Here is a 22971-nt window from a genome sequence, read left to right as displayed (position 1 = left end):
AGCCTTTCACTGCATAAAAGCATAGTTGGGGATCATGAGTGGCCATGCGCTAATTCCACTGAGGTCAAGGGAAGAGTTGATTTCCAACAGGAGAGATGAAGTCGTGTTATTGGGTAGAACTTCAGGGGTAAGGGATGCTACCAGGAAAGGCTGTTAAGAGATTGTAAGAATGACTTTATGGAGCTCTATAACAGTGAATAATCTTTAATTCTTAAAAAGGAAAAGAATGACTTTAACAGCTGCATTTGGAGTTTGCAGAAGGCTCCATTTATTCTCTTTTTGAGACCTAGAATTCTGAGACTATGAAATAACTCATCAATTCCATCTTATAATCTGAAGTCGGGTAGGATCACATTATTCTCACACCATCACTCATGGCTTATATGGATAGACTTTAAAAAACAGTGGGGACATGGAATGAGGGTCCTTTGGAAGTGTGTGATCACACTTGAAAAAATAATAAATATAATGGAGACAATCCTCCATGTTTCCAAACCATTTTACAGAGGCATTTTAGAAGAAAGTAACTTTGAGGGAACAACCATGCTGTAAATTCTCTTGTGTTACTGTTCAAGACGGCGGCGTTAGTCGAGACCTTTTTAGGGTGGTTGTGGGTAGGGTGATGCCTTTGATCCAGGCCTCATATGTAGGAAAGATCTCAAATTCAATTATATTTGTTCTTTTGTGTTAAAAAGCATCTATTTGTTAAATTCAAACAACCCCCTTTTGATTTTTTTCCCCATTTTTTAAATATACTGTGAGCTCCCCCAAATGGAAATGACTTGGGCCTTTCTGGACCTCTGAGAAGCCCTACATTCACACTCATGATTCCACATTTATGCTCCCATTAATTTACCAACTTTATGCAGATCCTCTTTCATTACCTTTTTGACGACTTCAAAGGCTGAGACAAAGTGAGAGGTTAAAATATTTACTCAACTGCACTCAGTTAGCTAATTGGAAACTGGAAGGAACTCATGTCAGGTCCTAGGCCAGAAAGTGAGTGCTTTGGGTCAAAGTTCACTTCCAGGAAGTAGAATTTAGCTTTCTGGAATCTTGTAACGTTTTACTTTTCCTCATCTCCACCTATACCTCTACCCCCAAATTAGAGTTAGCACTGGGCTGTGTTCTTTGCTTTTTGAAAACTCAGAGTAGGAACCCTGTTTAATGTTAAAGCATCAAGCCCAGCCATAGAGGTTTATACAAATCGTTAAAAAGTGATCCAGTCTTTCCCCCCTTTCCTCCAGTTGTATTCCTCCTTAAGTCCTTTTGAACAGATGGGATTTTCAAAGACCTCTGGGAGATGGGGTAGGATGGATACCAAGAACGCCGTGGTAGAAATTGCTAACACACTTGAGAAGCAACACCACGGTTTTAAGGAATCAAATATGAAGTCGGAAGCTGATTTTCGGTGATAGCTTTTTCCGCCGTCTCAGCCTATTTCTCTCGTCAGGGTCCCTCTCTGGTAGAATTTAAGTGACAATCATTTCTGTTGTGGGAGGGGCCAGTCGGGAGGATTGGGCTCCGTGTAGCCTTGGTGTTTGAGACCACGCTTCTAATCCTTGCTTTGTTACTGGGTAACTGACCGTGCGGGGCTGTCAGCCTGGGTGAGCCACACCGGCTCTGTCTGAGCTGGGGGGTGTCACCTGAAGACAGAGGCAGAGAGGCAGCCGTATGGTGCTGGAGTTCTCTTAAATCTATTGCTGAATAACTGAAGAGACAGGGAAGATAGTAAACTTTATTTAATGTTTTCTTATCTAATTTTTCATAATAAGATTTTAAATCATCGGATTTGTTTTGAGGAGCTGCAATTGTGCTCTTATTAGACATATATGACTACTACGTTTATTTAAATCGGACAGGGTTTTAAAGCCCAGACTATTAAGCTGTGCAGGAAACAAAGAGTGCAGTGGGGGAGGATGGCTTCCCACAGCAGCTAATGTTAGGATGGGATATATGTTCAAGCTGAGTGGCTTTGATGTCGGGAAGCTGAGATGTGCTGGAGTAGAAATTTCCATGGATCCCTCAGAGTTATTTGATAAAAAATTTATTGGACTTCGGAGGGGGGAAAAAAAGATATTTCTTTAAGAATCTTCCTTGAAGAATTCCAGACTCACGTTTTTGAGTGATTGGAGCATGGTGTGGGTAAGGCAGGGTGCAAAACAGTCATGCAACTGGCAGTCAGGAGACCTGGTTTTGTAGTCCCAGCAAAGCTGTGTTCCCAGAGCAGTACACTCCACCTCTCTGGGCTTTTGTTTCCTTATCTGGACAAAGGAGTTTGAACCCAATCATCCGTAAGATCCACTTTGGCCCTCAGAATCTGATGACCCGGGGAAACTAGCTATGCCTAGAGGTCAGCAGGTTTAGCTTGAGTCTGTGAAAGCTGAGAATGGGGTGGGAGATGCCTTCCTAAGGATGAGACAGGAAAGAAGACCAGTAGGAGCCCTTAAGTGGCTTCCTTGGGGTCTTCAGAATTTTGGCCAAGGGATGTACCGGGTGGAGGTACTAAAGACTAGGTACCTTTACTAGGGGTGCTTGAGCTGTTCCCATGACAACATCCCATCTTTATCAATTAATTGCCTCATTTATGTGAAGTTGGTGCCAGTGTAGAAGTGGATGCAGCTGACTGCTTTGTGACCACCGGGAGCCAGTGGTGTCCACGGGTAGGCACTCTAATGCTGTCTTCTGTAAAACATGAAAGCAGCCGGCTGAAAAGTGAACGTTCAGGACCCCGTGGAGGCTGCTCAGCTTGTGTGGTGCTGATCAGGTCCTTTGACTGTCCATGAATTACCGGGTAGATTGGATGGACATGGACTCACTTCTCCGAGAGGAAGACCCGAGGGGTCATCAGAAGGGGAACATGGCTGGCCAAGCCACTGGGCAGTCCACCTGGAGAGCCTGGTCTTCCCAGAGGCCCTTGGCCCGAATCTGGAGCAACCAAAGCTTGCAATAGGGTCAAGCAGGATGGCCCATTTAAAGAGGCTACCAGGGTTTTTTTTTTTTCAATTTTTTTTGCGGTACACGGGCCTCTCACTGTTGTGGCCTCTCCCGTTGTGGAGCACAGGCTCCGGACACGCAGGCTCAGAGGCCATGGCTCACGGGCCCAGCTGCTCCGCGGCATGTGGGATCTTCCTGGACCGGGGCACGAACCCATGTCCCCTGCATCGGCAGGCGGACTCTCAACCACTGCGCCACCAGGGAAGCCCGAGGCTACCAGGGTTTTAATTGGCCTTGTTTTAAAAGAGATACTTTGTAAAATACTTCTTTGAAAATTGATTTCACTAGCACCTAAGCACACTCTGTCTTCGGTTTGTTTTATGGGGCTGAGTCCCTTGCTCTGGTTCATTGGATTCACATTATCTCTTCTCTTCCAATCTTCCCCCACACCCCGGCCCTTAGAGCCTCTTTCCTGTCCTTTCTCAGGAGCATCTTCGTTGTTATTAAGGGTATCTGCCTATTTATTTAAAATGTGGCCAGCAGAGGTGCATTCCAAACCTGCTTTCTGATGAAAACCAAGCTCCAAATCAAAAGGAGCCAAAATGCTTCCTATAATATTTTGATTACTGGACTATTAGACCACCTCTTGAACCCCACTATTAAAATAACTATTTTTACTTTCGTAGGACCTTGTCTAGATGTACAGTTTCTTTGATGTTGTTGTAATTGTGTTGAATTCAAAATTTCCTATTCTGTCACATCCCCCTGACTCTATATTATAGACACCACATAAACAATCTCGGGGACTAGGTCTTTATGGGTCCAATTGTGGATTTGAGAAATTTTAGTCTGCCTGCCAGCCCTTTCTTTGCCTGATGCAGACTTCTTCCAAAAGTCTATTGAGTCTTTTTTGGAATATGAAGAATGCCTCCTACTTTTGTGTATGACAGTGGACCTTGGAGCATATGACTGTCTCATAGAGATTTTTTTGAGGGGTCCCTCTTAGGACCTTTAAAAAATTCCCTCAGTAGGGCTAATGATATATCCTATTGGATGAGGTAAGTGGGGTCTGAAAGGTGAAGATTATTTCAGCCTTGTCTCCAGGGTGACTACTGACAAGATGTTTTCTTTGCAACAGACTTTAGTTTATTATTTTTTAAAATAAATTTATTTATTTTATTTTTGGCTGTGTTGGGTCTTCATCGCTGCATGCGGGCTTTCTCTAGTTGCAGCGAGAAACTAGAGAAAGCCCTAGTTTCTCTTCGTTGCAGTGCGCAGGCTTCTCATGGCGGTGGCTTCTCTCGTTGTGGAGCACGGGCTCTAGGCGTGCTGGCTTCAGTAGTTGTGGCACATGCGCTCAGTAGTTGTGGAGCATGAGCTCTAGAGCACAGGCTCAGTAGTTATGGCACACGGGCTCAGTAGTTGTGGCTCGCAGGCTCTAGAGCACAGGCTCAGTAGTTGTGGCACACGGGCTCAGTAGTTGTGTCTCACAGGCTCAGTGGTTGTGGTGCACGGGCTTAGTTGCTCCGCGGCATGTGGGATCTCCCCAGACCAGGGATCGAACCAGTGTCCCCTTCATTGGCAGGCGGATTCTCAACCACTGCACCACCAGGGAAGCCCCTGCAAAGGACTTTAGATTTGGCCCCAATTCAGGCTCTGTCTCAATTATGTCCACTGAGAAAATCAGAGAGCACCTAGCTTACCTTTCACTTGTCAGAGGCTGTGGATTGAGGAACGTTGGTGAAGAGTAGACTTTGGCTGCTTATGTATCTGAAGGAGCAGGAGGCTATGAGTTTTTGATGCCTGGAAGCAGCTGGAATGTGGTACAAAGAACACAGAGGTTAGAGTCAGAATACCTGGGTTCACGTTCGACTCTGCCACCAAGTCGCTGAGTGACTTTGGGTGAACTATGTAAGCTCAAGAATATAAGTTCCTCATGTGGAAAATAGGGTTAATAACATCTGCACAGGCTGTTGTAAGGATTAAATTAGAAAAAGATTCTGAAAGCACCTGGACAAATGCTTGTGAGGAAACAATTAGTAATTTGTGGAACGGAATTGGAGGGTCAGTGCTCAACATGGGTGTTTTCGGTGAGGTGCTATTGAGTAAGAGTGGCTGATAATAATTCTGGAATTTTGTTTTTCAAAGTGATCGATGTTGGTTCTGCACTGTGACCTTGGGAAAGAACTGCAATGGGGTTTTCAGTGGGGGAAGGTGGGCAGCAGGGAGATGGGTTGAGCCATGTGAAGCCGGGGACTCCAGATGGAGCCTTGGGTTGAACTGGCTGCAAACCACCACCCATGGCAGTTCCAAGGAAGACCTGGGGTAGGTACATAGCATGTTTTTATCCCATCTTGATGCCTGGCAGGTAGGGGCCTCCAGGAGAAACTGATCTCAGTCCCAGCAGTTCACATGGTTAACTGCAACTTTATATATGTTGCCCAACCCTTAAATTCTTTTCTTTTTCTTTTTTTTTTTTTTTTTACGGTACGTGGGCCTCTCACTGCTGTGGCCTCTCCCGTTGCGGAGCACAGGCTCCGGACGCTCAGGCTCAGCGACCATGGCTCATGGGCCCAGCCGCTCTGCGGCATGTGGGATCTTCCCAGACCGGGGCATGAACCCGTGTCCCCTGTATCGGCAGGTGGACTCTCAACCACTGCGCCACCAGGGAAGCCCACCCTTAAATTCTTGAGTGTCTCCAGATACCTACTGGCCACTGCAGCTAAGGCATTACTTACTCTGGGTATTCTAGAGGCTTTAAAAAAATTCCTACTTATTTTGCCAAGGCACTATAGGGTCTGCCTCCTGTAAATTGTTCAGCTGAGGCTTCTGGCCATGTGAAAGTGGTCTCAAGAGACTATTTGAATTGAACAAGCAGTCGTTGCTGTAAAACAGCAAGGGTTCCTAACCTGGGATCCAAAGATCTCTTAGTGTCCATGGGGAGAAATCAGAGGGTTTGTGAACTTGGATGTGGGGAAAAAAATTACATGTTTATTTTCAGTAATCTAACTAAAATTCAACATTCAGTGTGAATTCAATTTCAATATGAATGTAAGCAAAACTCCCCAGTAGCAATAGCTGTAGCTGATTGGCACCAAGAGAAATTACAGATATTTTCATATCATGTTATCCTGGTTACAAATGTCTCAAAATATCACTATTCATCACTACTTTGATATTACGGAAGTTATTGAACCTGCACTAGATATTCTTGTTTAATGTACTAATAAAGAAGCCCATATGTTATTATGATATCACACATTTATTTTTTAAGTATTTTGATAATTGTATTTCAAGATAAACTTCCTTTCTAATCTTATTATTTTACTTTGTCATTTTAAAAGCATTTTTTCTGAGAAGGGGTCTATAAGCCTCAGCAGACTGCATAAAATGGGTCCATGGTATAAAGAGAAGGCTAAGAATGCTTAATTTATAGCACTCTCTCACACAGAGCTAATGAAATGATTTCTGAACAGCAGTAGCTAATAGATGGTCTCTGTCGAAATGGGGTGTATTTTCTTCCCACCCTTCATTCTTGCCTATGGGTAGCTTTGGAGTTGTCAAGGGACCTTGGCATAATGAAAATAATAATAATAATAACAACAATAATAATACTGGCTAACGTTTGTTGAGTGCCTGCTGTAAGCCAGGTGCTGTTACAGGCATGTTCAATGTCATATTTCATTTAATTCTCCTAACCACTTTAGGAGCTTTAGACAGAAAAGCTTTAGACAGCAAAGATCCCCCCTGCCTTCCATGATGATAGAGCAAGGGTACAGGTGAAGGCAAAAGTTGGGACTGACCCCTGGGACAGGGCCGGTGTCAGTGGGATAGAGCAACTGCGGTCACACAGGGTCCAACACTTAGAAAGCACCTGTGCTTAGTTTAATGCTCTGTTGCGGCTGTCTTGAAATTCTTAATACATTTGGAACAAGGGGTTCCGAATTTTCCTTTGCACCAAGCCCTGCAAATTGTGTAGCTGGACCTCCCTCTGGGTGTGATGAAATTATTCAAACATGTAACAGCTCCTGATGCTGGGAAGCCAGCAAGCCGGGAAGTTGTTGGGAGAGCCCCTACTCATTCTAGTCGTGCTCATCTAGCTGACCTTGGGCGTTCTGAGTTAGTGAGTTGGGTCATTTTGTTTGAGTGTCAAAGGTGTCCACTGAAGCAGTGGGAGGGATGGCTGAATAATCGGCTGGAAGGGATTTGATTCCTCAGAAAACATTTCTTTTTTTTTTGCGGTATGCGGGCCTCTCCCGTTGAGGAGCACAGGCTCCGGACGCTCAGGCTCTGTGGCCATGGCTCACGGGCCCGGCCGCTCCGCGGCATGTGGGATCTTCCCGGACCAGGGCACAAACCCGTGTCCCCTGCATCAGCAGGCGGACTCCCAACCACTGCACCACCAGGGAAGCCCAGAAAACATTTCTGATAGGCAGTTGCTTGCCTTGTTGAGGAGTATTTCCATTTGTTATTTTCCAGAGGGCTTAATCCACAGGCCAGTGAGCTAGGAGAAGCGGAGCAAAATGTGTTTTGGAAGGAAAAATGAGACTTGGGTTGCTGAGAGTCTATTGTTCTTGTAGGATGGCACTAAAAAGGAACGCATCTTTCTTGTCTATTGTCGTTTAATGATTGCCTGTACGAAGAGAAAATCCTACTTCTTCTAAAGAGGAGATCCTCTAATTCGTGAGAAAATTCAGATATTATTTGTTTCTTAAGTTGCAAAGATGATACTGGAACGAGTCTAATGAAGTTCTGTCTGTGTTTTACGGCTACGTTTTTACAAACTGCTGCAGGGTCGTGCGCCTGGTGGAGGAGAGGGTGGACTTCCCTAGAGTTCTTCTCTGAGTGATGGAATGCAGGCTCCCAGAGTGACACGTTCACAGTCCTCCTCTTGTGGGTGTGGTGTCCACAACACAGCAGGTCTGACATCAGGGCCTGTGTGTGACAGCTCAGTCGTCAGATGCTTTTCCAAAGGAGGTATAATTTTCCCGTAATTTTTCAACAGTTTGTTTCCTTGTTATTATTATTGCTCTTTTATCATGGATAATAAGTCTGAGGTGGCTTCAAGCAGCCAAGCCCAACTCCTGAGTCAGTCTGGGCCTTTCAACAGGAAGCCAGGCTGAAGTATTGACAAATGGTTTTGCGTGGCAGTGAACTGGTGCTTCTGTAGCATCCACACTGATGGACACTAAGAGAACTTTCATATTAGGGCACAAGGATGCTTAGTATGCCTCTTGTTCACATTTAGGGAAAAAATGAAAGGATCTGTACTTAAAGGATCTCAACTTCAAAAGTAAAAGAATGTGATCCTAAAGAGACATCCTCTTGGTCTTTGGAAATACAAGGATGCGATTTCAAAGCTGCAAGAGTTGTATTGCTCTTTCCTGCCACACTCCAATACATTTATTATAATATATCCAGTCCATTTACTAGCTCCGTGTCTTTGGGTAAGTTGCTTAACTTCTCTGTGCCTCCTTACCTGTAAAATGGGGATAATATTAGTACCAACATTTGAGGCTATTGCAAGGATTGAGTGAGGAAATTCCTGTAAAGCCTAGCTCAACTCCTAGCACATCATAAACACTCAATAAATTAAACTATCATCCTCATCGTAATTTTGTCTGTTGTTTTGTGATTATACAATCTGTGAGATTCTAAATTGGTGGCTGTTGATCTTTCCTTGGCTGGGTCATCTTAGTCTTTCTCTGGGAAGACACTTGAATCTCAACATGGTCAAATCCATTGTCCCAGTCCATCCCAACCCCTCCCTGGCTGCGGTTCTCACCTCTTACCTCCCTCCACCCTTCCTGCATTCTTGCGTCCTTGGTCTTATTTATTTTTCAGAGAACTGAGGGTGTTGTTAAATCTTTTATTTTTCTGGCTGCCCAGTTTGGTTCCAAGGCACTCCACTCCCTGCCCTGCTCATGACAAGAATGCTTGGGAATGCTCAGCCAGCCATATCCCTCTTCTGTCGGAACACCTTGTTCGTAACGCTCTTTGAGAAGCGGCTTTTCCGAGGCCTTCCCCCGCTGCTGTGACTCCTCCATTAAGCCAGTGGTCTGGTGATAATGAAGGCCCAACAGCTGAGAGAAAGCTGAGGGGAGGTGGTCATCTCGGGGAAAAGTGAGCCTTGCCCATGTCCTAGGCTTTCTGCTCAAGGCTTAAAAAGAGATATTAAGAGGCTTCTTCTGACACTGTGTGTTAAAGGGTGGGTGATGATGCCACTGCTTAATTAGTATTGTCATGATCTCCATTTGAGTGATTTGTTTAGCTCTTTGTGGCCCTTTTTGGCTTGAGCTCCTCATGTGATGTGGACAAACTGTTGAGAAATGAGAGCACGATGATGCTTGAATTAATGCAAGCATCACACCGTGAACATCTTAGGTCCTTTCCACTGGGGACCTGACACATCAAGTCGCTTGGCGGGACATGAGTGAGTCTACACATCTTGCCTTGGAGATAGGTATGGCTAACCTCCTTTCCCCACTGGGAAAGCTATGGTCCGGGGACCTGGAGTTTTCAAACTATGCTTGCTGCCCAGGGCTAGATGAAGAAGTAGGAGAAGCAGGCTGAGTCTCTGCTTAGGGAGGTTCCCATAGGCCACACCTCCTCCTTGAACCATATTGACTTTCAGGAGTCAACCATTTGGAAGAGTGTGGTTTGGGTTTTGATCATACCCCAGCAGCCCCTTCTCCGCCCTTGTTAATCTGACTCAGGATCTTAACCTGGGCTGGCTGGAGGCTGGCCATGTCATTCTGCAGATCTTGGACACCCCTCAGCGCCCTCACAGAACCAGCCGATGGAAAAGTACAGTGTCTTCTGGCTCCTTGGCCCTGCCAGCTCTGGCTGGCCTCTTTGATACCACCTTTTCTTCTGAGGGAGTGGGAGGGTAGCATCCAAAGTGAAAGCGCAGGTTTTTCTTTGATTTTTATAGGAAAAACAAATTGGCATGAACGCTCTGTCAAACCAGCTCAGGCTGTTTGGGCAGATGCCTTTCTTTGCTTCTTTCTGTTTATTTTCCAACAAATCAATGCTTAACTGCGTTGTTATTGGAGCAGAGTAACAGGTGCAAAGAAATACCTCTGCTGCCAACTCAAATGCAAAGGTAGGGCTTATAGCCTCTGGGAGGTATTCAGAAGATAACAGAAGCCCCTGCCAGCAACTGAATTAACAGCTCTGTTTACGGTGGGTTTTATGTTAACCTGCCCCTACCCCTCCGACACATAAACACGCCATTGTCTCGGGGAGAGACATTCAGCCATCCAGACAACCAACTGCTTTATTCTGCCCTGCGTGGAGATTGGTTTTGGCTGAGGCTGCTTCGTGTGAAACTCATGGCGGCCAACTCCAGGTCTTGGTGAGGGTTTCCTGTGAAGGTGAGGGCTTGGGGTTGCTGGAGAGAGGAGGGTCAGTCCTGTTTTTAAATGGAGTTGAAGTTCTTTCCAAGCGTGGTGATTTCCAAATGCCAGAGCAGGTTGCCAGGCTCTGTCTCCTCTGGCTCCACGGTAACCCCAGCAGGAGATGGCGAATGAGGTCAGACAATTTTGGAAAGATCTACTGTTGTTTTCAGAAGTGGTGTCCTCTCTGGATAGTCCAACAGAGCAGGGCAGCTTCTGTGTTGTGTTCACTGTTTTGTGCCCCCAGCTCCCAGCACGGTGCCTAGCATCTAGTAGACAGTCAAGAAATATATATTAATTGGAGGGGATAAATATTTAGACCTGTGGGACAAACATTCCTTGATGATTGTTTCTCTCTGCCGAAGGCTAAGATACTAATTTTCTCCGGTGTGAGGTCTGAAATCCAAGGTGGTTAAGTAAACTTTGGAAGAGCTGAGGTGGGGGTGGGGGTTGGGATAAGGGGTGACTCAGCCAGCCATGAGATTCCCTTGATGGAAATAATCATTACAAAAATCCTCTGCAAATGCTGGTTTTGTTTGTTTGGCCTTCAGAGACTCATACTTGTAAGTTCATTGAGCACCGTTGCATTGAACCATTTGGTGGTACTGGACATTAGGAACAGCTTTATTTCAAGTTTGCAAATAATACAGTGATCGAATCTCCTCAGATGAACTGGAGCTTGAGTTCTTTGGATTGAATGTATTGTCTCTGACTTTACAAAGATTTCTTGGTGTTTATGGATGTTTCTTTTAGGGCTGATATCTGCTGGAGTTTATTATCTTGTTGTGGGAAATCGAGGGAAGGCAAGTAGATGAATCTTTGGCCAGAAGCTCTCAGCTGTGAGAGTGTTTAAGGATTCGTGAAGGAAGGGTCTTAAAAATGTAGATTCTGATTCACGGTCTGGGCGGGACCTCAGTAAACTTCAAATTTAACTTCTCCTCAGGTGATGATGATACAGGTGGCCTATAGACCAACCTTTGAGAAACAGGTGTGCGGCCTCATCAGTCAAGTAGGAGAATAAGCACCATAAATGTAATCCTCTAGTCCCCATACCTGTACCTTTCCAAAGACCTACAGAGACCTAGGATTGTAAAAGTAGGCCTGGTTTTTTGTTTGTTTGGGGTTTTTTTGGATTTTTTTTGTTTTTTCTATATGATCTTTACTTTATGATTATTTGGTTTTAGAATAGAGATTGAGGATTAGTGGGGAGAGAGATACTGAGGTTCAAGGTGGTGGGGAGGATAGTGAATTCTTCACTGTATTGCCAAACAGAGGTCCAGAATGACTCTCCTGGATGCAGCATGATCTCTACATTAGGTGCTGATGGAGAGGGACAGTGGGTCCCCTCCTGGTGTCACCATAGGAAAACTAGGCAACACTCATGTCAAGTAAGAGCAAGAATAGAATCTCTCAGGCCTTCTCTCAGAGGTCGGAGTAGACTTGTCTCCCATCCCTAACTCCACTGCAAAGTTTTCTTTACATTTCAATCCAACATGAGTGCAAGAGAGATTTTTTTTTTTTTTAAAGATCCATGGTGTCCATAGATTTGCAGGGGTGAGTGGATGGTCTTTAGAGGGCCTGGGGCCCAGAAAATACGTGCAAAACCTGGTGTGCATTTTGAAGAGGAGAAAACCCTAGTTTCTCTTGAGGTCTCAAAAGACTCTGTGACCTTTTATGCTTCAAAGCTTGCCCTGTTTTTCTTAGTTTGTCGCATCTGAACGAGATTGATAAAGGCTCCTGGGGTCGTGAAAGGTAATCTTGTTTTTTGATCAACTTTGGTGCCTGTCCACTGTCGGTATCTGAATCTTGTCTGGATCTGGCACCAAGACTGATAAGGATCAGCCTAATATGTATATTTCCAAATGGCTCACAGTCAGTAAAGTGTATCTATAATGGATCAACTCTTGGCCTCCCAATATGGCATCATTGCACATGAAAATGCTTGAAAGCCCAGGAATAATGCTTCTGATGTTGCCCCTGGGAACATGAAATGTCTGTTTCAAAACACATTATGAGGGTATGAAATTACCTGTGATGTAATCCCGAGAGGATCAAATACATTCCCCAAGCTTGATTCACATTTTAATACATTTGGAAAACACAAATTATTGTCTGTATTGAATTCAGTTAGATTTCACAGGTACTTGAATTTTCTTTTCTTCTCGTTGGGAGTAGTTCTCTTGAAATGACAGTCATATTGAAACAGGAAGTCAGTAATCTGTTGCAACATCTTTCAGGCAAATGCTGTGAATTCACCTGCTGGCAACTTTATTAAGGACCGAGAATGGTTTGGATATTACTGTCATTGCAAAAGTAATTATTTACAATGTCTAATTGCTCCTCGAGCCTGAGGAGTAAAAATACCCACACAAGACAGCCAGGTCTGAGGCCATTTGGGGATGTTGTGGTTGAATGTATCAAGGAGCTGGGAAGAAGGCAGACCATGGCTTTGACTCTCAGTCCCCTGGGGCTGGGAACAGGGAATACAGGCAAAGCCCTGCTTATGGTCTGCTCTGTGGTCCTGGTGGCTCCCAGTGTATCTCTACCCTCCCAGAAAGAGCAAACCCTACTTTCTGGACTGAGAGCTAATTCAGATGAAGCACAAAGAATTATGGACCAATTTATTTCCAAAATATAAAATAAAAATAACTTTATTGAGTCATAAAAGGAGAGTTTATCTTATATATGTGTGCAAATATACTCATGTATATATATGCATGTAAATATGTATGTATGTGTATATAAATATATAGGGGTATAAATCTGTAATTAATGGCTAAAAGAGTAAAACTGGCCCAGCTTTCATACCCTAAATATTCCTACCTGAGTGTATCATAGGTATGACAGAATGAAGACAGATTTCTACCCTTTCATTCTAAAAAGAACGCTTGAGTATATTGAGAAGAGTGATGGCTTCAGGTTGCTCTGGCAAAAAGGAGAAGGGTTTCAGTCAGGGTCACTGCATGACTGAATGAACCAGAGGATTTTGTAATCTTGGAGAAACGTAGTAAAGGTGTGAGGCCCCAGATGGCAGAGGGAGAATGCTGTGAGTATGTATGGAATGGGGATGGAGGTGAGGATGAGTTGAAGGCATCTTTCTTCTCTGGCAAAGCACCCCCTTCTCAGCAGAAAGTGCCCAGGATTTGTTGCTAGACACGTGGAGTTTGAATTCTCTTCTAGCTTCAATTCTTTCGAAACTGTGTGAGCTTGAACAAGTTATCCAACCTCTCTGATCCTCGGATAAACCATCTGTTAAATGACATAATGCCTTACAGAGTAATTGTGAATATTGACTGAGACAATGCATTTAAAACTATTAGCACAGAGCCAGCACATTTTAAATGTTCAATAAACCCTAGCTACTATAGTATGGTTATTATTATTATTACTATTATGTTTTTTATTTTTCATTTTTACAGCATTTTGTCCTTGGTCTCAGTAACCTCACCACAGAACAAAAGACACACCTTGCTCCAGATAAGCGAGCCCAAGCTGGGCTGCGTTTGTCTCTGTTGGCAGGTTCTCTCTGTGTGTTTAAGGAGAGAGACCAGTGGAGCAATTCTTGGCCTTGGTAGGAGTCCCGAGACTGGGCAGAGCCTCCTGGGTTCTGGAGTGCATGACTCTGGTCCCTTGTCAAAGTCCCAGTGGTGCCTCTTTCCCCTCATTTTTCTGAACCCATGAGCTCAAACCCCAGACCGCCTTCTTCCAGTAAATGAGCAGTTCATGTGCTAAGGGACCCTGTAGGATAGAGAGATCCTCTGGCCATTCTCTGCCAGGAGCTCCCACTTTGGATGTGCTGCTCTCCTGTGCACCTGCCAACCAACCATGGTGTGTGAGAGAACAATGCTGGGTGGTAACCCAAGGCCTGCAGAGGTGTGCCCTTCCACCGCTCCTGGCAGCCTCAGGCAGCGTGTGCCTGGTGGGACAAAGGGGAACAGGAAGGATGCAGGCCCAGAGGGACGGAGCACGGCTTCTGTGAGCAGGGGCTGAGAGATGCTGCCCACAGCTCAGCCTAACGGTGCGTCTGCCCAGCAGCCCAGGATGGGGAGTGGGGAGGCACGAGTCCAGCCCTAGGCTAGATTGTGCCAGCCAGCTGGGATTGCTGAATATTACGTAGATGGTGGAAGTTGGAAGCCTTGCTTGAAGTGAACTAAACCCTCAATTTCCTCCTTAGAGACTCAACAAAATAATAGCCACAACACAATAAAGAAATGATAATAATGATTATAAAGACCAGCTAAAATTTACCAAGTACTTAATATGTGCCAAGCGCTTTTCCAAGCACTCTACAGGTATCATCTCATTTTGTCTTTCAACAACCCTTTTCATATCATCTATCAACACTTTTCATACCATTCTATCAATGAGGAAAATGAGACCTTCAGGAGAAGTTGAATCACTTGTCCAAGCTTGCCCCATTAGTAAACTGGCAAAGCCAGGGATTAAACCATGGCCATCTGACTCCAGAGCCTGGAGCTCTCCACCGTTACACCATCCTGCCTCTGAAGGGTCTAACCCGACCCCAAGAATGTCGCCCAAACCAACCAGCACAGTTTAGAGACAGATGCCTGGGCACACCCCATGATAACTGCCAACATTTCCTGGGTACTTGCCACGTATGAGATAATGTGTGAGAACTTTACATTCTCACACATTAAACATTCTCATTTAATCCGCACATCAACTCCATTTCCCCCACTTTCTGTCATGGGGGGAAATTGAGACTTTAGAGAGGATGGTACTTCCCCAAGGTCAACACAGCCTGCCAAGGGGCAGAATCAAGATTTCAAACTTCACCATCTGAGTCACTGTAAGAGCTGCCCTCCAGAAATGCAGCAACATCGGGCTGGGTTTGAAGGTCCTCGCACCTTGAGTATGCCCTTTCAACCTAGATGTTAGTGAGACTCTTTCTCATGCAGTCCCATTTGTGCCACCGAGCAGCAGCTAAAATGTGAGACTCTTAAACTTTAGGGTCAGGCCAAGTGCTCTGATGGCCTCCACCCCGATCCATTGGTCCTCCCTGTGCGTGGTGGTCAAGCCGGTGCTCGAAGGGAATTTAGCCTTTGATGAAGGTCTGGTAGGGAGGGTACAGAGGTGGTAGATCGCCTTTATGCGTGGGTGGCCCAGAAGTGGTCTGAGACCCTAGCATCTTAGGGCTCTGTGGGAATTTGTGTTTAACCCTGAACTGCCACTTAACAAAGTAGGGGAGTAAAGAGTGTCTGTGGCCACCCCAGCACAGCATGGTGCCGTCTCTCTGACAAAATGGGTTCGGACTGGTCAAAACTTAGTGGCCCATTGTTTGCCATGGAATTGCTGCCTAAGGTGGAATAGACTGGCATGAGGTACCGTCTACTGTAGTCGACTGGGTCCCACGCGTGGCTCCAGACTTCTGTCGCCCAAAGTGTCAGTTTTAGAACTGCCGTGCAAAGGGTGATGTCTTGGGCAAATGTGGAAGTCAAGACAATCACAGGGGGCAAAAATTCCCTCCAACTGTTTGTATACACGAAGGGGGGATAAGAGAATGCAGATGGAAAAACGCTGCATCACCCACATTGCATTTCACTCTTTCGGTTTCAATTAAGATTTACCTTTTTTCTGGTGTGCAGTTTTTAAGAGCCCAGGTAGTAATTTACGCTGTGTTCCCAGAATACATACAATGCGGGAATAGACAAAGGTGGGCCTGATACCCAGTGCATTTTCTTAAATTTCTACCTAGGAGGCAATTACCCAGCATGACCAGGCACTGTGCTGGGGACCTCGCAGTCCCTTATCTCAGTCAGTCCTCCAGCAAGCTTAGGTGGTGATACTAATGCCACGGCTGTTTCCTGGGAGAGGATATAGCAGCTCAGAAAGGATAGAAAACAGTCCAAGTTCACCACACCAGCAAGATCAAAGCCTGAGCTGTCACCTCCACAGGCTCTAATTTGACTGGTGTTCACAACAACTGGGGGTGATTTGGCTCCAGGGGACATTTTTCAGGGGGGTGGTGGGTGAGTGCTAGAATCTAGTGGCTAGAGGCCAGTGATGCAGCTAAGCATACTGCAATGCACAAGTCGGCTCCGCAACAAAGAACCATCCTGGACCAAGCAAGATGCCAGTCGTGCTGAGGTTGAGAAACTGCTTTTCACCCCTAGAATTCTCCCTCGAGCTGGAGATGAGGCCAAATAGATCCTTTTCCCAGCTTGCTTTTGGCTCGAAGGATGGAACCTTCTTACTTAGGCTCTGAATTTACTTCCTCCAATCTTGGAAGAAGTAAAATGTGTTAGAGCAACACCCTGAGAACTGATGTTTAAAGAAAGGAAAAGAAACTGATTTTAAATGAGGGCATGTGTTCTGGCATTGGACTAGGGACCTTTAAATCCATGATATTATTTATCCTTCCAAACAGCCCTTAGGCTTGGAGGACATCCACTTTCCCCGACTTCCCCTTTGAAATCAGTGAAGACATTGAGCTGGGAAAGGGTAACATACTCAAGGTCACGTGGCTGAAAGATGGGGAGCCTGGATTCCAACCCAGGCCTCAGAGATTCCAAAGTCTCTACCTCCCACACTTGATATATTTTTCTTTTGAAAGAAAATAATAAAAGCTATGCTGAAGGTAAAGTAGAAAGCTTAAAGAGCAGCATTAAATAATTCCCTTACTTTTTAATGAAAAGGGTTGATTTTTATACCTCATAAAGTAATCACCATGTACCATAGAAAGTTTATATTCATATATGGGAGTGTGGCTGAGTTGATTATAATAATGCTTTTTTTAAAAAAAACAATTCACAAGGCACATTTATTATCCATTATCTCATTTGATCTTTTCAACAGTCTTGTAAGGCTGCTGGGGGACAAATGTCCTCAATTTACACCTGAAGAGCTGGGCCTCCGGGGGGGTAGGACTTGGTGAAAGGCCTTCTGCCATGCTGGCCCCGAGGTGGGGGGCCTTTGGTGCCCACGCTAAGGGCGCTGTCTCTGCAGCCCCAAGCTGGGTTGAAAATACTGATCTTCTTTCCTCACAAGCCTGGGTGACCTCGGTGAACTCTGACTCACTAAGGAATATGCCACATAAACTCTTTTATGGGCAGTAACCATTTACTGTGCCCTGTAAAAAAGGGCCCTTCACCCTGCCAGCTGCTTTCCCTTGGAAAGGGGGTGCTGGCAGGGAGCATGCTCAGCCTCCTGGGGGGCCAGGTGGCAACCGGGCAGCTGTGACCTTGTAGTCCTCAGGGCTTCTCTGTGGGTTGAGAGTTCTGGGTGCCTCGTGCTGAGAAATGATGTCTGCCCGGAGGAAAGGGGCTGGTGGGCATTCAGTCCTAAGAGGAAAACTGGCCCACACGGTCATGAGACATTTATTGAATTGTTCCTTAGTACCCACTCGGCTCTCTGCATGCACAAGCTCATTTGATGCCCACAGCCCTCTGTGTCTGGGTTGTTCCCATTTTACAGGGCGGGAAAGTGAGGATCAGAAAGATTTAGGCTAGACAGACTTGAACTTGCTCAAGGTCACCCACAGTGAGCAGGGGAGCTAGGATCTGAGCCCACCTTTCCCTGACTTCAAAGCCAGGCGTTCAGTCCTCACACCACCCTGCCTTCTAGTTTTTTGGGAAGTGGTGAGCAGGAGGTCTGGGCCAGCCGGCTGAAGAGGTGGGTCCTAGTTGGCCCCGGCAGGTCTGGCTTCCACTGAAATGGCCACTTTGAAACAGCCCTTCGGGCAAACCCTTGTGAAAGAATTTCAGGGAAGCCTCCGCTGCCCACCCCACCCTTACCCACAGCCTGGAGGGCAGATGGGCTGGGCTCTGAGCTGCAGCCCCTTCAGGGTTAAACAGTAACCTGTCTACTGCTGGTAGTTGAGCAAATGCTGGCAAGGAACAAGCCCAGCCTTGAGCAAACAGGAGTCGGTGCCATGCCTCCTCCCTCCCCCAGCCACCCCTCTGGGGACCTGGAAGTTTTCTTGTACCTTGGAGTCCCCCATTTGGTTTCTTAGCTTAGGGCAATTGCTGTAGAAAGCTCGATGGGAAAAGGCCCAGTTCCTGTGAAGGAGAAAAAGGCTCGACTTGGGTTGGTTTTCTCTGAGAGTGAGAATCAAAGCGATTTCTGGAAATGAACTTAAGAAGCAATCTACCTTCTTTAAATTTTTGTGTGGGGAAACTGAGGCCCAAGGTTGCTTCTGGTTTGGGTTATCCAGAGATGTAGTAGCCCTCTTCCTCATAACACCTACCATGCGGTCATGTCCTACTTTGTGCCAAGTGCTTGAGGTATAGAAACTCGTTTAAGCTCCAACCAATACACATGGTATGTATGATGACCTGTATTTTGCATAAGAGGAAACTGGGGTTCAGAGAGGTTAATGACTTTTGTTCGACTTAGTACCAACTTTAGCAGGTAAGTGTGAGAGCGTGGGATAAACCCCCGCTCTTTCTGACTTCGAAACTCATCTCTATGGCACCACCACGTAGAATCCAGCTCTGCCATCTCCGCACACTGTGGTCTGTTACAGTGTTCATTATTCCCACCACATCTTTCCTTCTCCTACCTTCTACTTAGGCCTAATTATTTGCCAAACAACCAGGATGATGATGTTAATAATCATGATAAATGTTCCTGTTTAGCCTAGTTCAACTCTTAATCACTGCTCTATCCCTGGTCCCTAAAACTGTGCCCAGCCCATTGCAAGGCTGATAAATATCTGTTGAATAAATGAACACATGAATGAATTTTTATGCCTTTTCCAGACCCCTCTTCTCCCCTCTCAAGCCCTACATAGAACCAGAGGAGCACTAGCTAAATTAGAGGAAAGGGTTTTGAGGGATGGAACTACTCTGGCTGGGCAGTTTCCAACTGGGGGAGGTTGGTGACTCGTGAAGATGCAAGATTTCCCCCATACAGGCAGAAACATTTCCGTGAACTGCTACTCTAAAGCTAGACTCTTCTCCCTACCTGAACCTTTACAAAGAACAGGTTACCCTTAGAGGCCTTGGGTAATGCTCAATCATCCTCTGGAAACAAGCTGTTCATCCTTTGGATGATTGAACACACTTCTGGGGCTTTGAGTCTGAAAGGTGGAGGGCGCCTGCCTTGAGGGTAGGAACATTGTAGATGCTGGACGACTGAGGTGAATATTTCTAAAGTGTAAAATTTTTACATGGTTTAAAAAACCCAAACAGGCTCATGGAAGACATGAGCCTGGGTCCTTCTCCTGGGTCCTTTACTGAGAAAACGAGCCCTCAGACTGAGAAAGTCAGCTTCAGATCAGCTTTGAAACCTGCGGTATTCTCCAGGTCTCTAAAAGGAGAGGGAATGTGGGGCTGAATTTTTACCAAGAAGGAGGGGAAGGGGCAGTGTCTTGTCCCCAAAACCAACTGATTTCTAATATTATCACGGAGCCAAATACTTGAAAAACTCTAGGTCAAATATGGCTGAGGTCCTCCAAGACGAGCCCATCCCGTGGCAGACATTTGTGCTGAGGAAATTTACTGGATGCCCAGGTGTAGGCTGCTCAGATGTGTTGAGATTTGTAAATGTCTGATTTCAGGTCAGAGTTCCTGCACAGGTGCCGGGTCTGTTCTGCTACCCATTTGGGTTTTCATTGATTGAAATATTACTTTAAATAAAAACCTCTTCGGTATTTTCACTTTTGTCAAAAAAAAAAAAAATTGGCTGCTGGCCAGACTCGCCCAGTGAGCAAGTATTACATTTTCCTCCTGTTTCATTCCTGATCAGAGATTATTCATTTGTGAATGGGTGGCTATAAAATCTTGCCTCATGCGTATGAAAATCGAACCTGGAAATTTTTAATTGCCAATGAGTTTTGCTTTTACTGAAACGGCTGTGGCAACATGCTTCACAGGCAATGGATGGAAGGACCAAATTATTTCTTCCTTCCTAAATTCACTCTATGATCTATACTCTCAAATGACGTTTGTCCAAGAGGCACTGGCTGAACGGCCTGTTTGATCCCTTTACAGATCATGATTCTGGAAGGAAGTGGTGTAATGAATCTCAATCCCAGCAACAATCTCCTCCACCAGCAGCCGGCCTGGACAGACAGCTACCCCACGTGCAATGGTAAGGGGCCGCGCGGGGGTCAGTGTCACTCCCCATGGGGATTCTTCCTCGGCTTTAATTAGGCTTCGTTTCCCAACTTAATGAAAAATACAGGTTTTATTCAGCCGGGGGGTGTGGGGACCAGGGAGACTGGAGAAAACTCTTCTTCACGCTGGAGGTCCTCACAGGCCCCCCAGGGCCCCAGCCAGAAGCCCATTTGAGATATTCCATGGTTTTCTCCCAATATTCAAAGGTCCAGGTTGGTAGCCTGGCAGAGAGGGTGATAGAAGAGGCACCCCAGAGGAAGGCCGACTTTAATAGTGTTGGCTGGGATATCAAGATAGGATAGGATGGAAAACTGTGTGTGTGTGTGTGTATGTGTGTGTGCGTATGTGTGTGTCGCATGGAAGCGTGGAAGTTAAGGAGAAGAGAGTTGTAGCAGCTTAATCTTTCTATTTCATTTTCCGGTGATTTCCCTTTGTAAAGGGAGGGGAGAGTTGTTAGGAGACCATGTGCCTGCCTTTGGTGCTTTAATCTAGAACCGACTGATTAGAAGAAGGAGGGCCTGGTGGTGGGGCTTAGAGAGGGTTTGGTGATCAAGCCCATGGCTTACTGTAGAAGCCGGACTGAAAAAAGTTGTTGCTGAATCAGGGCACCGCACCCCATTGTGAAGGTGTTCAGTTTGCACAGACTGCTGTGTACCGAACTGCAGTGGGTGTAGGGAGCTCTGAGCCTTCTCCTGCCCAATACCTGCCGCTAATCTCCTCCCCAGAGACTCTGCTGTGCTTGCTTCCCTTGAGAAAATGGAAATGGGCCATCGGTGAGCAGAGTCTGGGAAGCAGCAGTGGGAGGCTGATGGAAGGGGTGCATTCTCCAAGAAGTGGCCGATCCGTGGGCAGCTCCACCTTCCAGCTTGGAAGCCCAGCCACACGTGGTCAAAAGCGGGGATGGGTGACCTTCTCTGACTGATCACCTGTGCTTCTGAACTCCTGCCTTTTCTGGGCATGACCTTCCCTGTGGCAGGACTCAGATTCCTTGTGGGGCCCTCAAAGGATGATTCCAAACAGGGAAAAGCTCTTTAGGCTGCAAAATCTTTTGGATGCCAGGCCCTAGGACCCTCGATTAAGGCAGCATCCCTCTGGTTTGCTCTGGAGTGTAGTCAGCAGGGAGTGGAATTTAAACATCACTTTTTTACTCTCTAACTTCCAGAGGCCCCAGAGAGGGCCCACCTCCTGGTCATGATTGATGGGGGAGGCCAGTTGAATGCCAGAGAGGAGCTGAACTCATACGATTTTCAGTGCTTTTCCCAAAGCTTCAGGAATCTGATGAGTCGCCTGGCTGATGGGGAGTCTCCCCTGGTCAACTTTAGACAAAATTCTCGGGTTCTGGCAAGTTCTAACAGGCTGCGCTATCAGGAGCCATCCTCTCATCTGGGTCATGTGACATCGAGAGAAGAAAGTACCGCAGGCCTGGTGTGGGGTTATTGAGGGTCTCTTGTTTACAAACCCGGAGCTGCAGGGTCATAGCAACACAATTAATTAAAAAATAAAAGTACAAAGACTTGGGGAGCTGCAAAAAATGTAGCCCACCCTTAAATAGCTGTATTGGTAGGACACCAAAAATTCAGGAGGAAGTGGAGACATCCGGTCTAGGCTCTGTGTGTTGGTGTATTAGGGAATATTTCTATGTAATTAAATTTTGGGACTAGATTCGTCCAGTCCCTGCCCCTTCCCCCTCCACTGTTGGCTTCTCCTTTAGGGCCCAAGCTGAGGGTTTAGGCCTGCTTTTGTGTGGCCATGAGGAATGAGGAGTAAGGCATATAATATGAGTGGCAGGTGGGACCAGGTTGGAAACATTCCCCCTTCAGCCTTTCCTCCTGAGGTGTTGAGGGCTAGGCCATAGGCATTATGGAGATCAAACCTTTTGGAGCTCTGTAGCTCCTTGCCATTCAAACTGTATCCACTGACCAGCATCATAATCATCCTGGGGAAGCTTGTTAGGAATGCAGAAACTCAGGCCCCACACCAGGTCTATGGAATCAGAATCTGCATTTGAACCACATCCCCTGGTGATTCATAATCACATTAGAGTTTGAGAAGTACTGATCTAGCATGACCTTGAAGAAAAAGTTAGGGACCATTTTCTTTTGCTACGTTTTCCTCTATTGGTCTATCCTTGAGTTTGTGGGAATATCTGTGTGTCATGCTCAGCTGGATTTCCCCTCCTTCAGCTTGGTGGGCTATAATAGGGTTTTCCCCTTGTCCTTGCCCCTCACCTTTCCCACTAGAGAGCTCCTTCCCTTGGCCCATGCTTTCAAGGGGATTGTAAGGTCTCTCAGTCTGCTTATATGCTGCCAGAGGCTGGTTCTCTCTTCTCCATCCCTCCAGGATTTGGGGCTGATTTAGTCATGTTCTCTTAAGTGAGTATGAGTGTCACATACATAGATGGTTAGTCCATAGTGAGCTCAGTAATATTTATTGGCTTGAATGAACTCCTCTTCTTCGCCGGTACTTGAATTAACCATCTTGTGAATGCACCTCACAACTCTTCCAGGTTCCAACGTTATTTCTTCTTCAGCCCCAAATTTACTAAAGGAGAGAGACAG

General features: G+C 45.9%; 1 protein-coding gene across 2 annotated transcripts in view; it reads left to right on the top strand.

Moving 5' to 3' along the window:
- The window catches only part of EHF (ETS homologous factor), a 38444-nt gene that overhangs the window by 1218 nt on the left and 14255 nt on the right, over positions 1–22971 (top strand). For both annotated transcript variants that reach the window (XM_082629727.1, XM_082629726.1), the window contains exon 2: positions 20288–20387. In XM_082629727.1, the coding sequence (XP_082485853.1) occupies positions 20291–20387 (97 nt within the window). In that variant the 5' untranslated portion in view covers positions 20288–20290. The remainder of the gene's footprint in view (positions 1–20287; positions 20388–22971) is intronic.

Source organism: Mesoplodon mirus (genome assembly GCF_964341445.2).
Source record: "Mesoplodon mirus genome assembly, chromosome: 7".
In the NCBI taxonomy this organism is placed as follows: domain Eukaryota; kingdom Metazoa; phylum Chordata; class Mammalia; order Artiodactyla; family Ziphiidae; genus Mesoplodon; species Mesoplodon mirus.
Note: the sequence above shows the minus strand (reverse complement) of the source record. Positions and strands in the feature narration are given on the sequence as shown.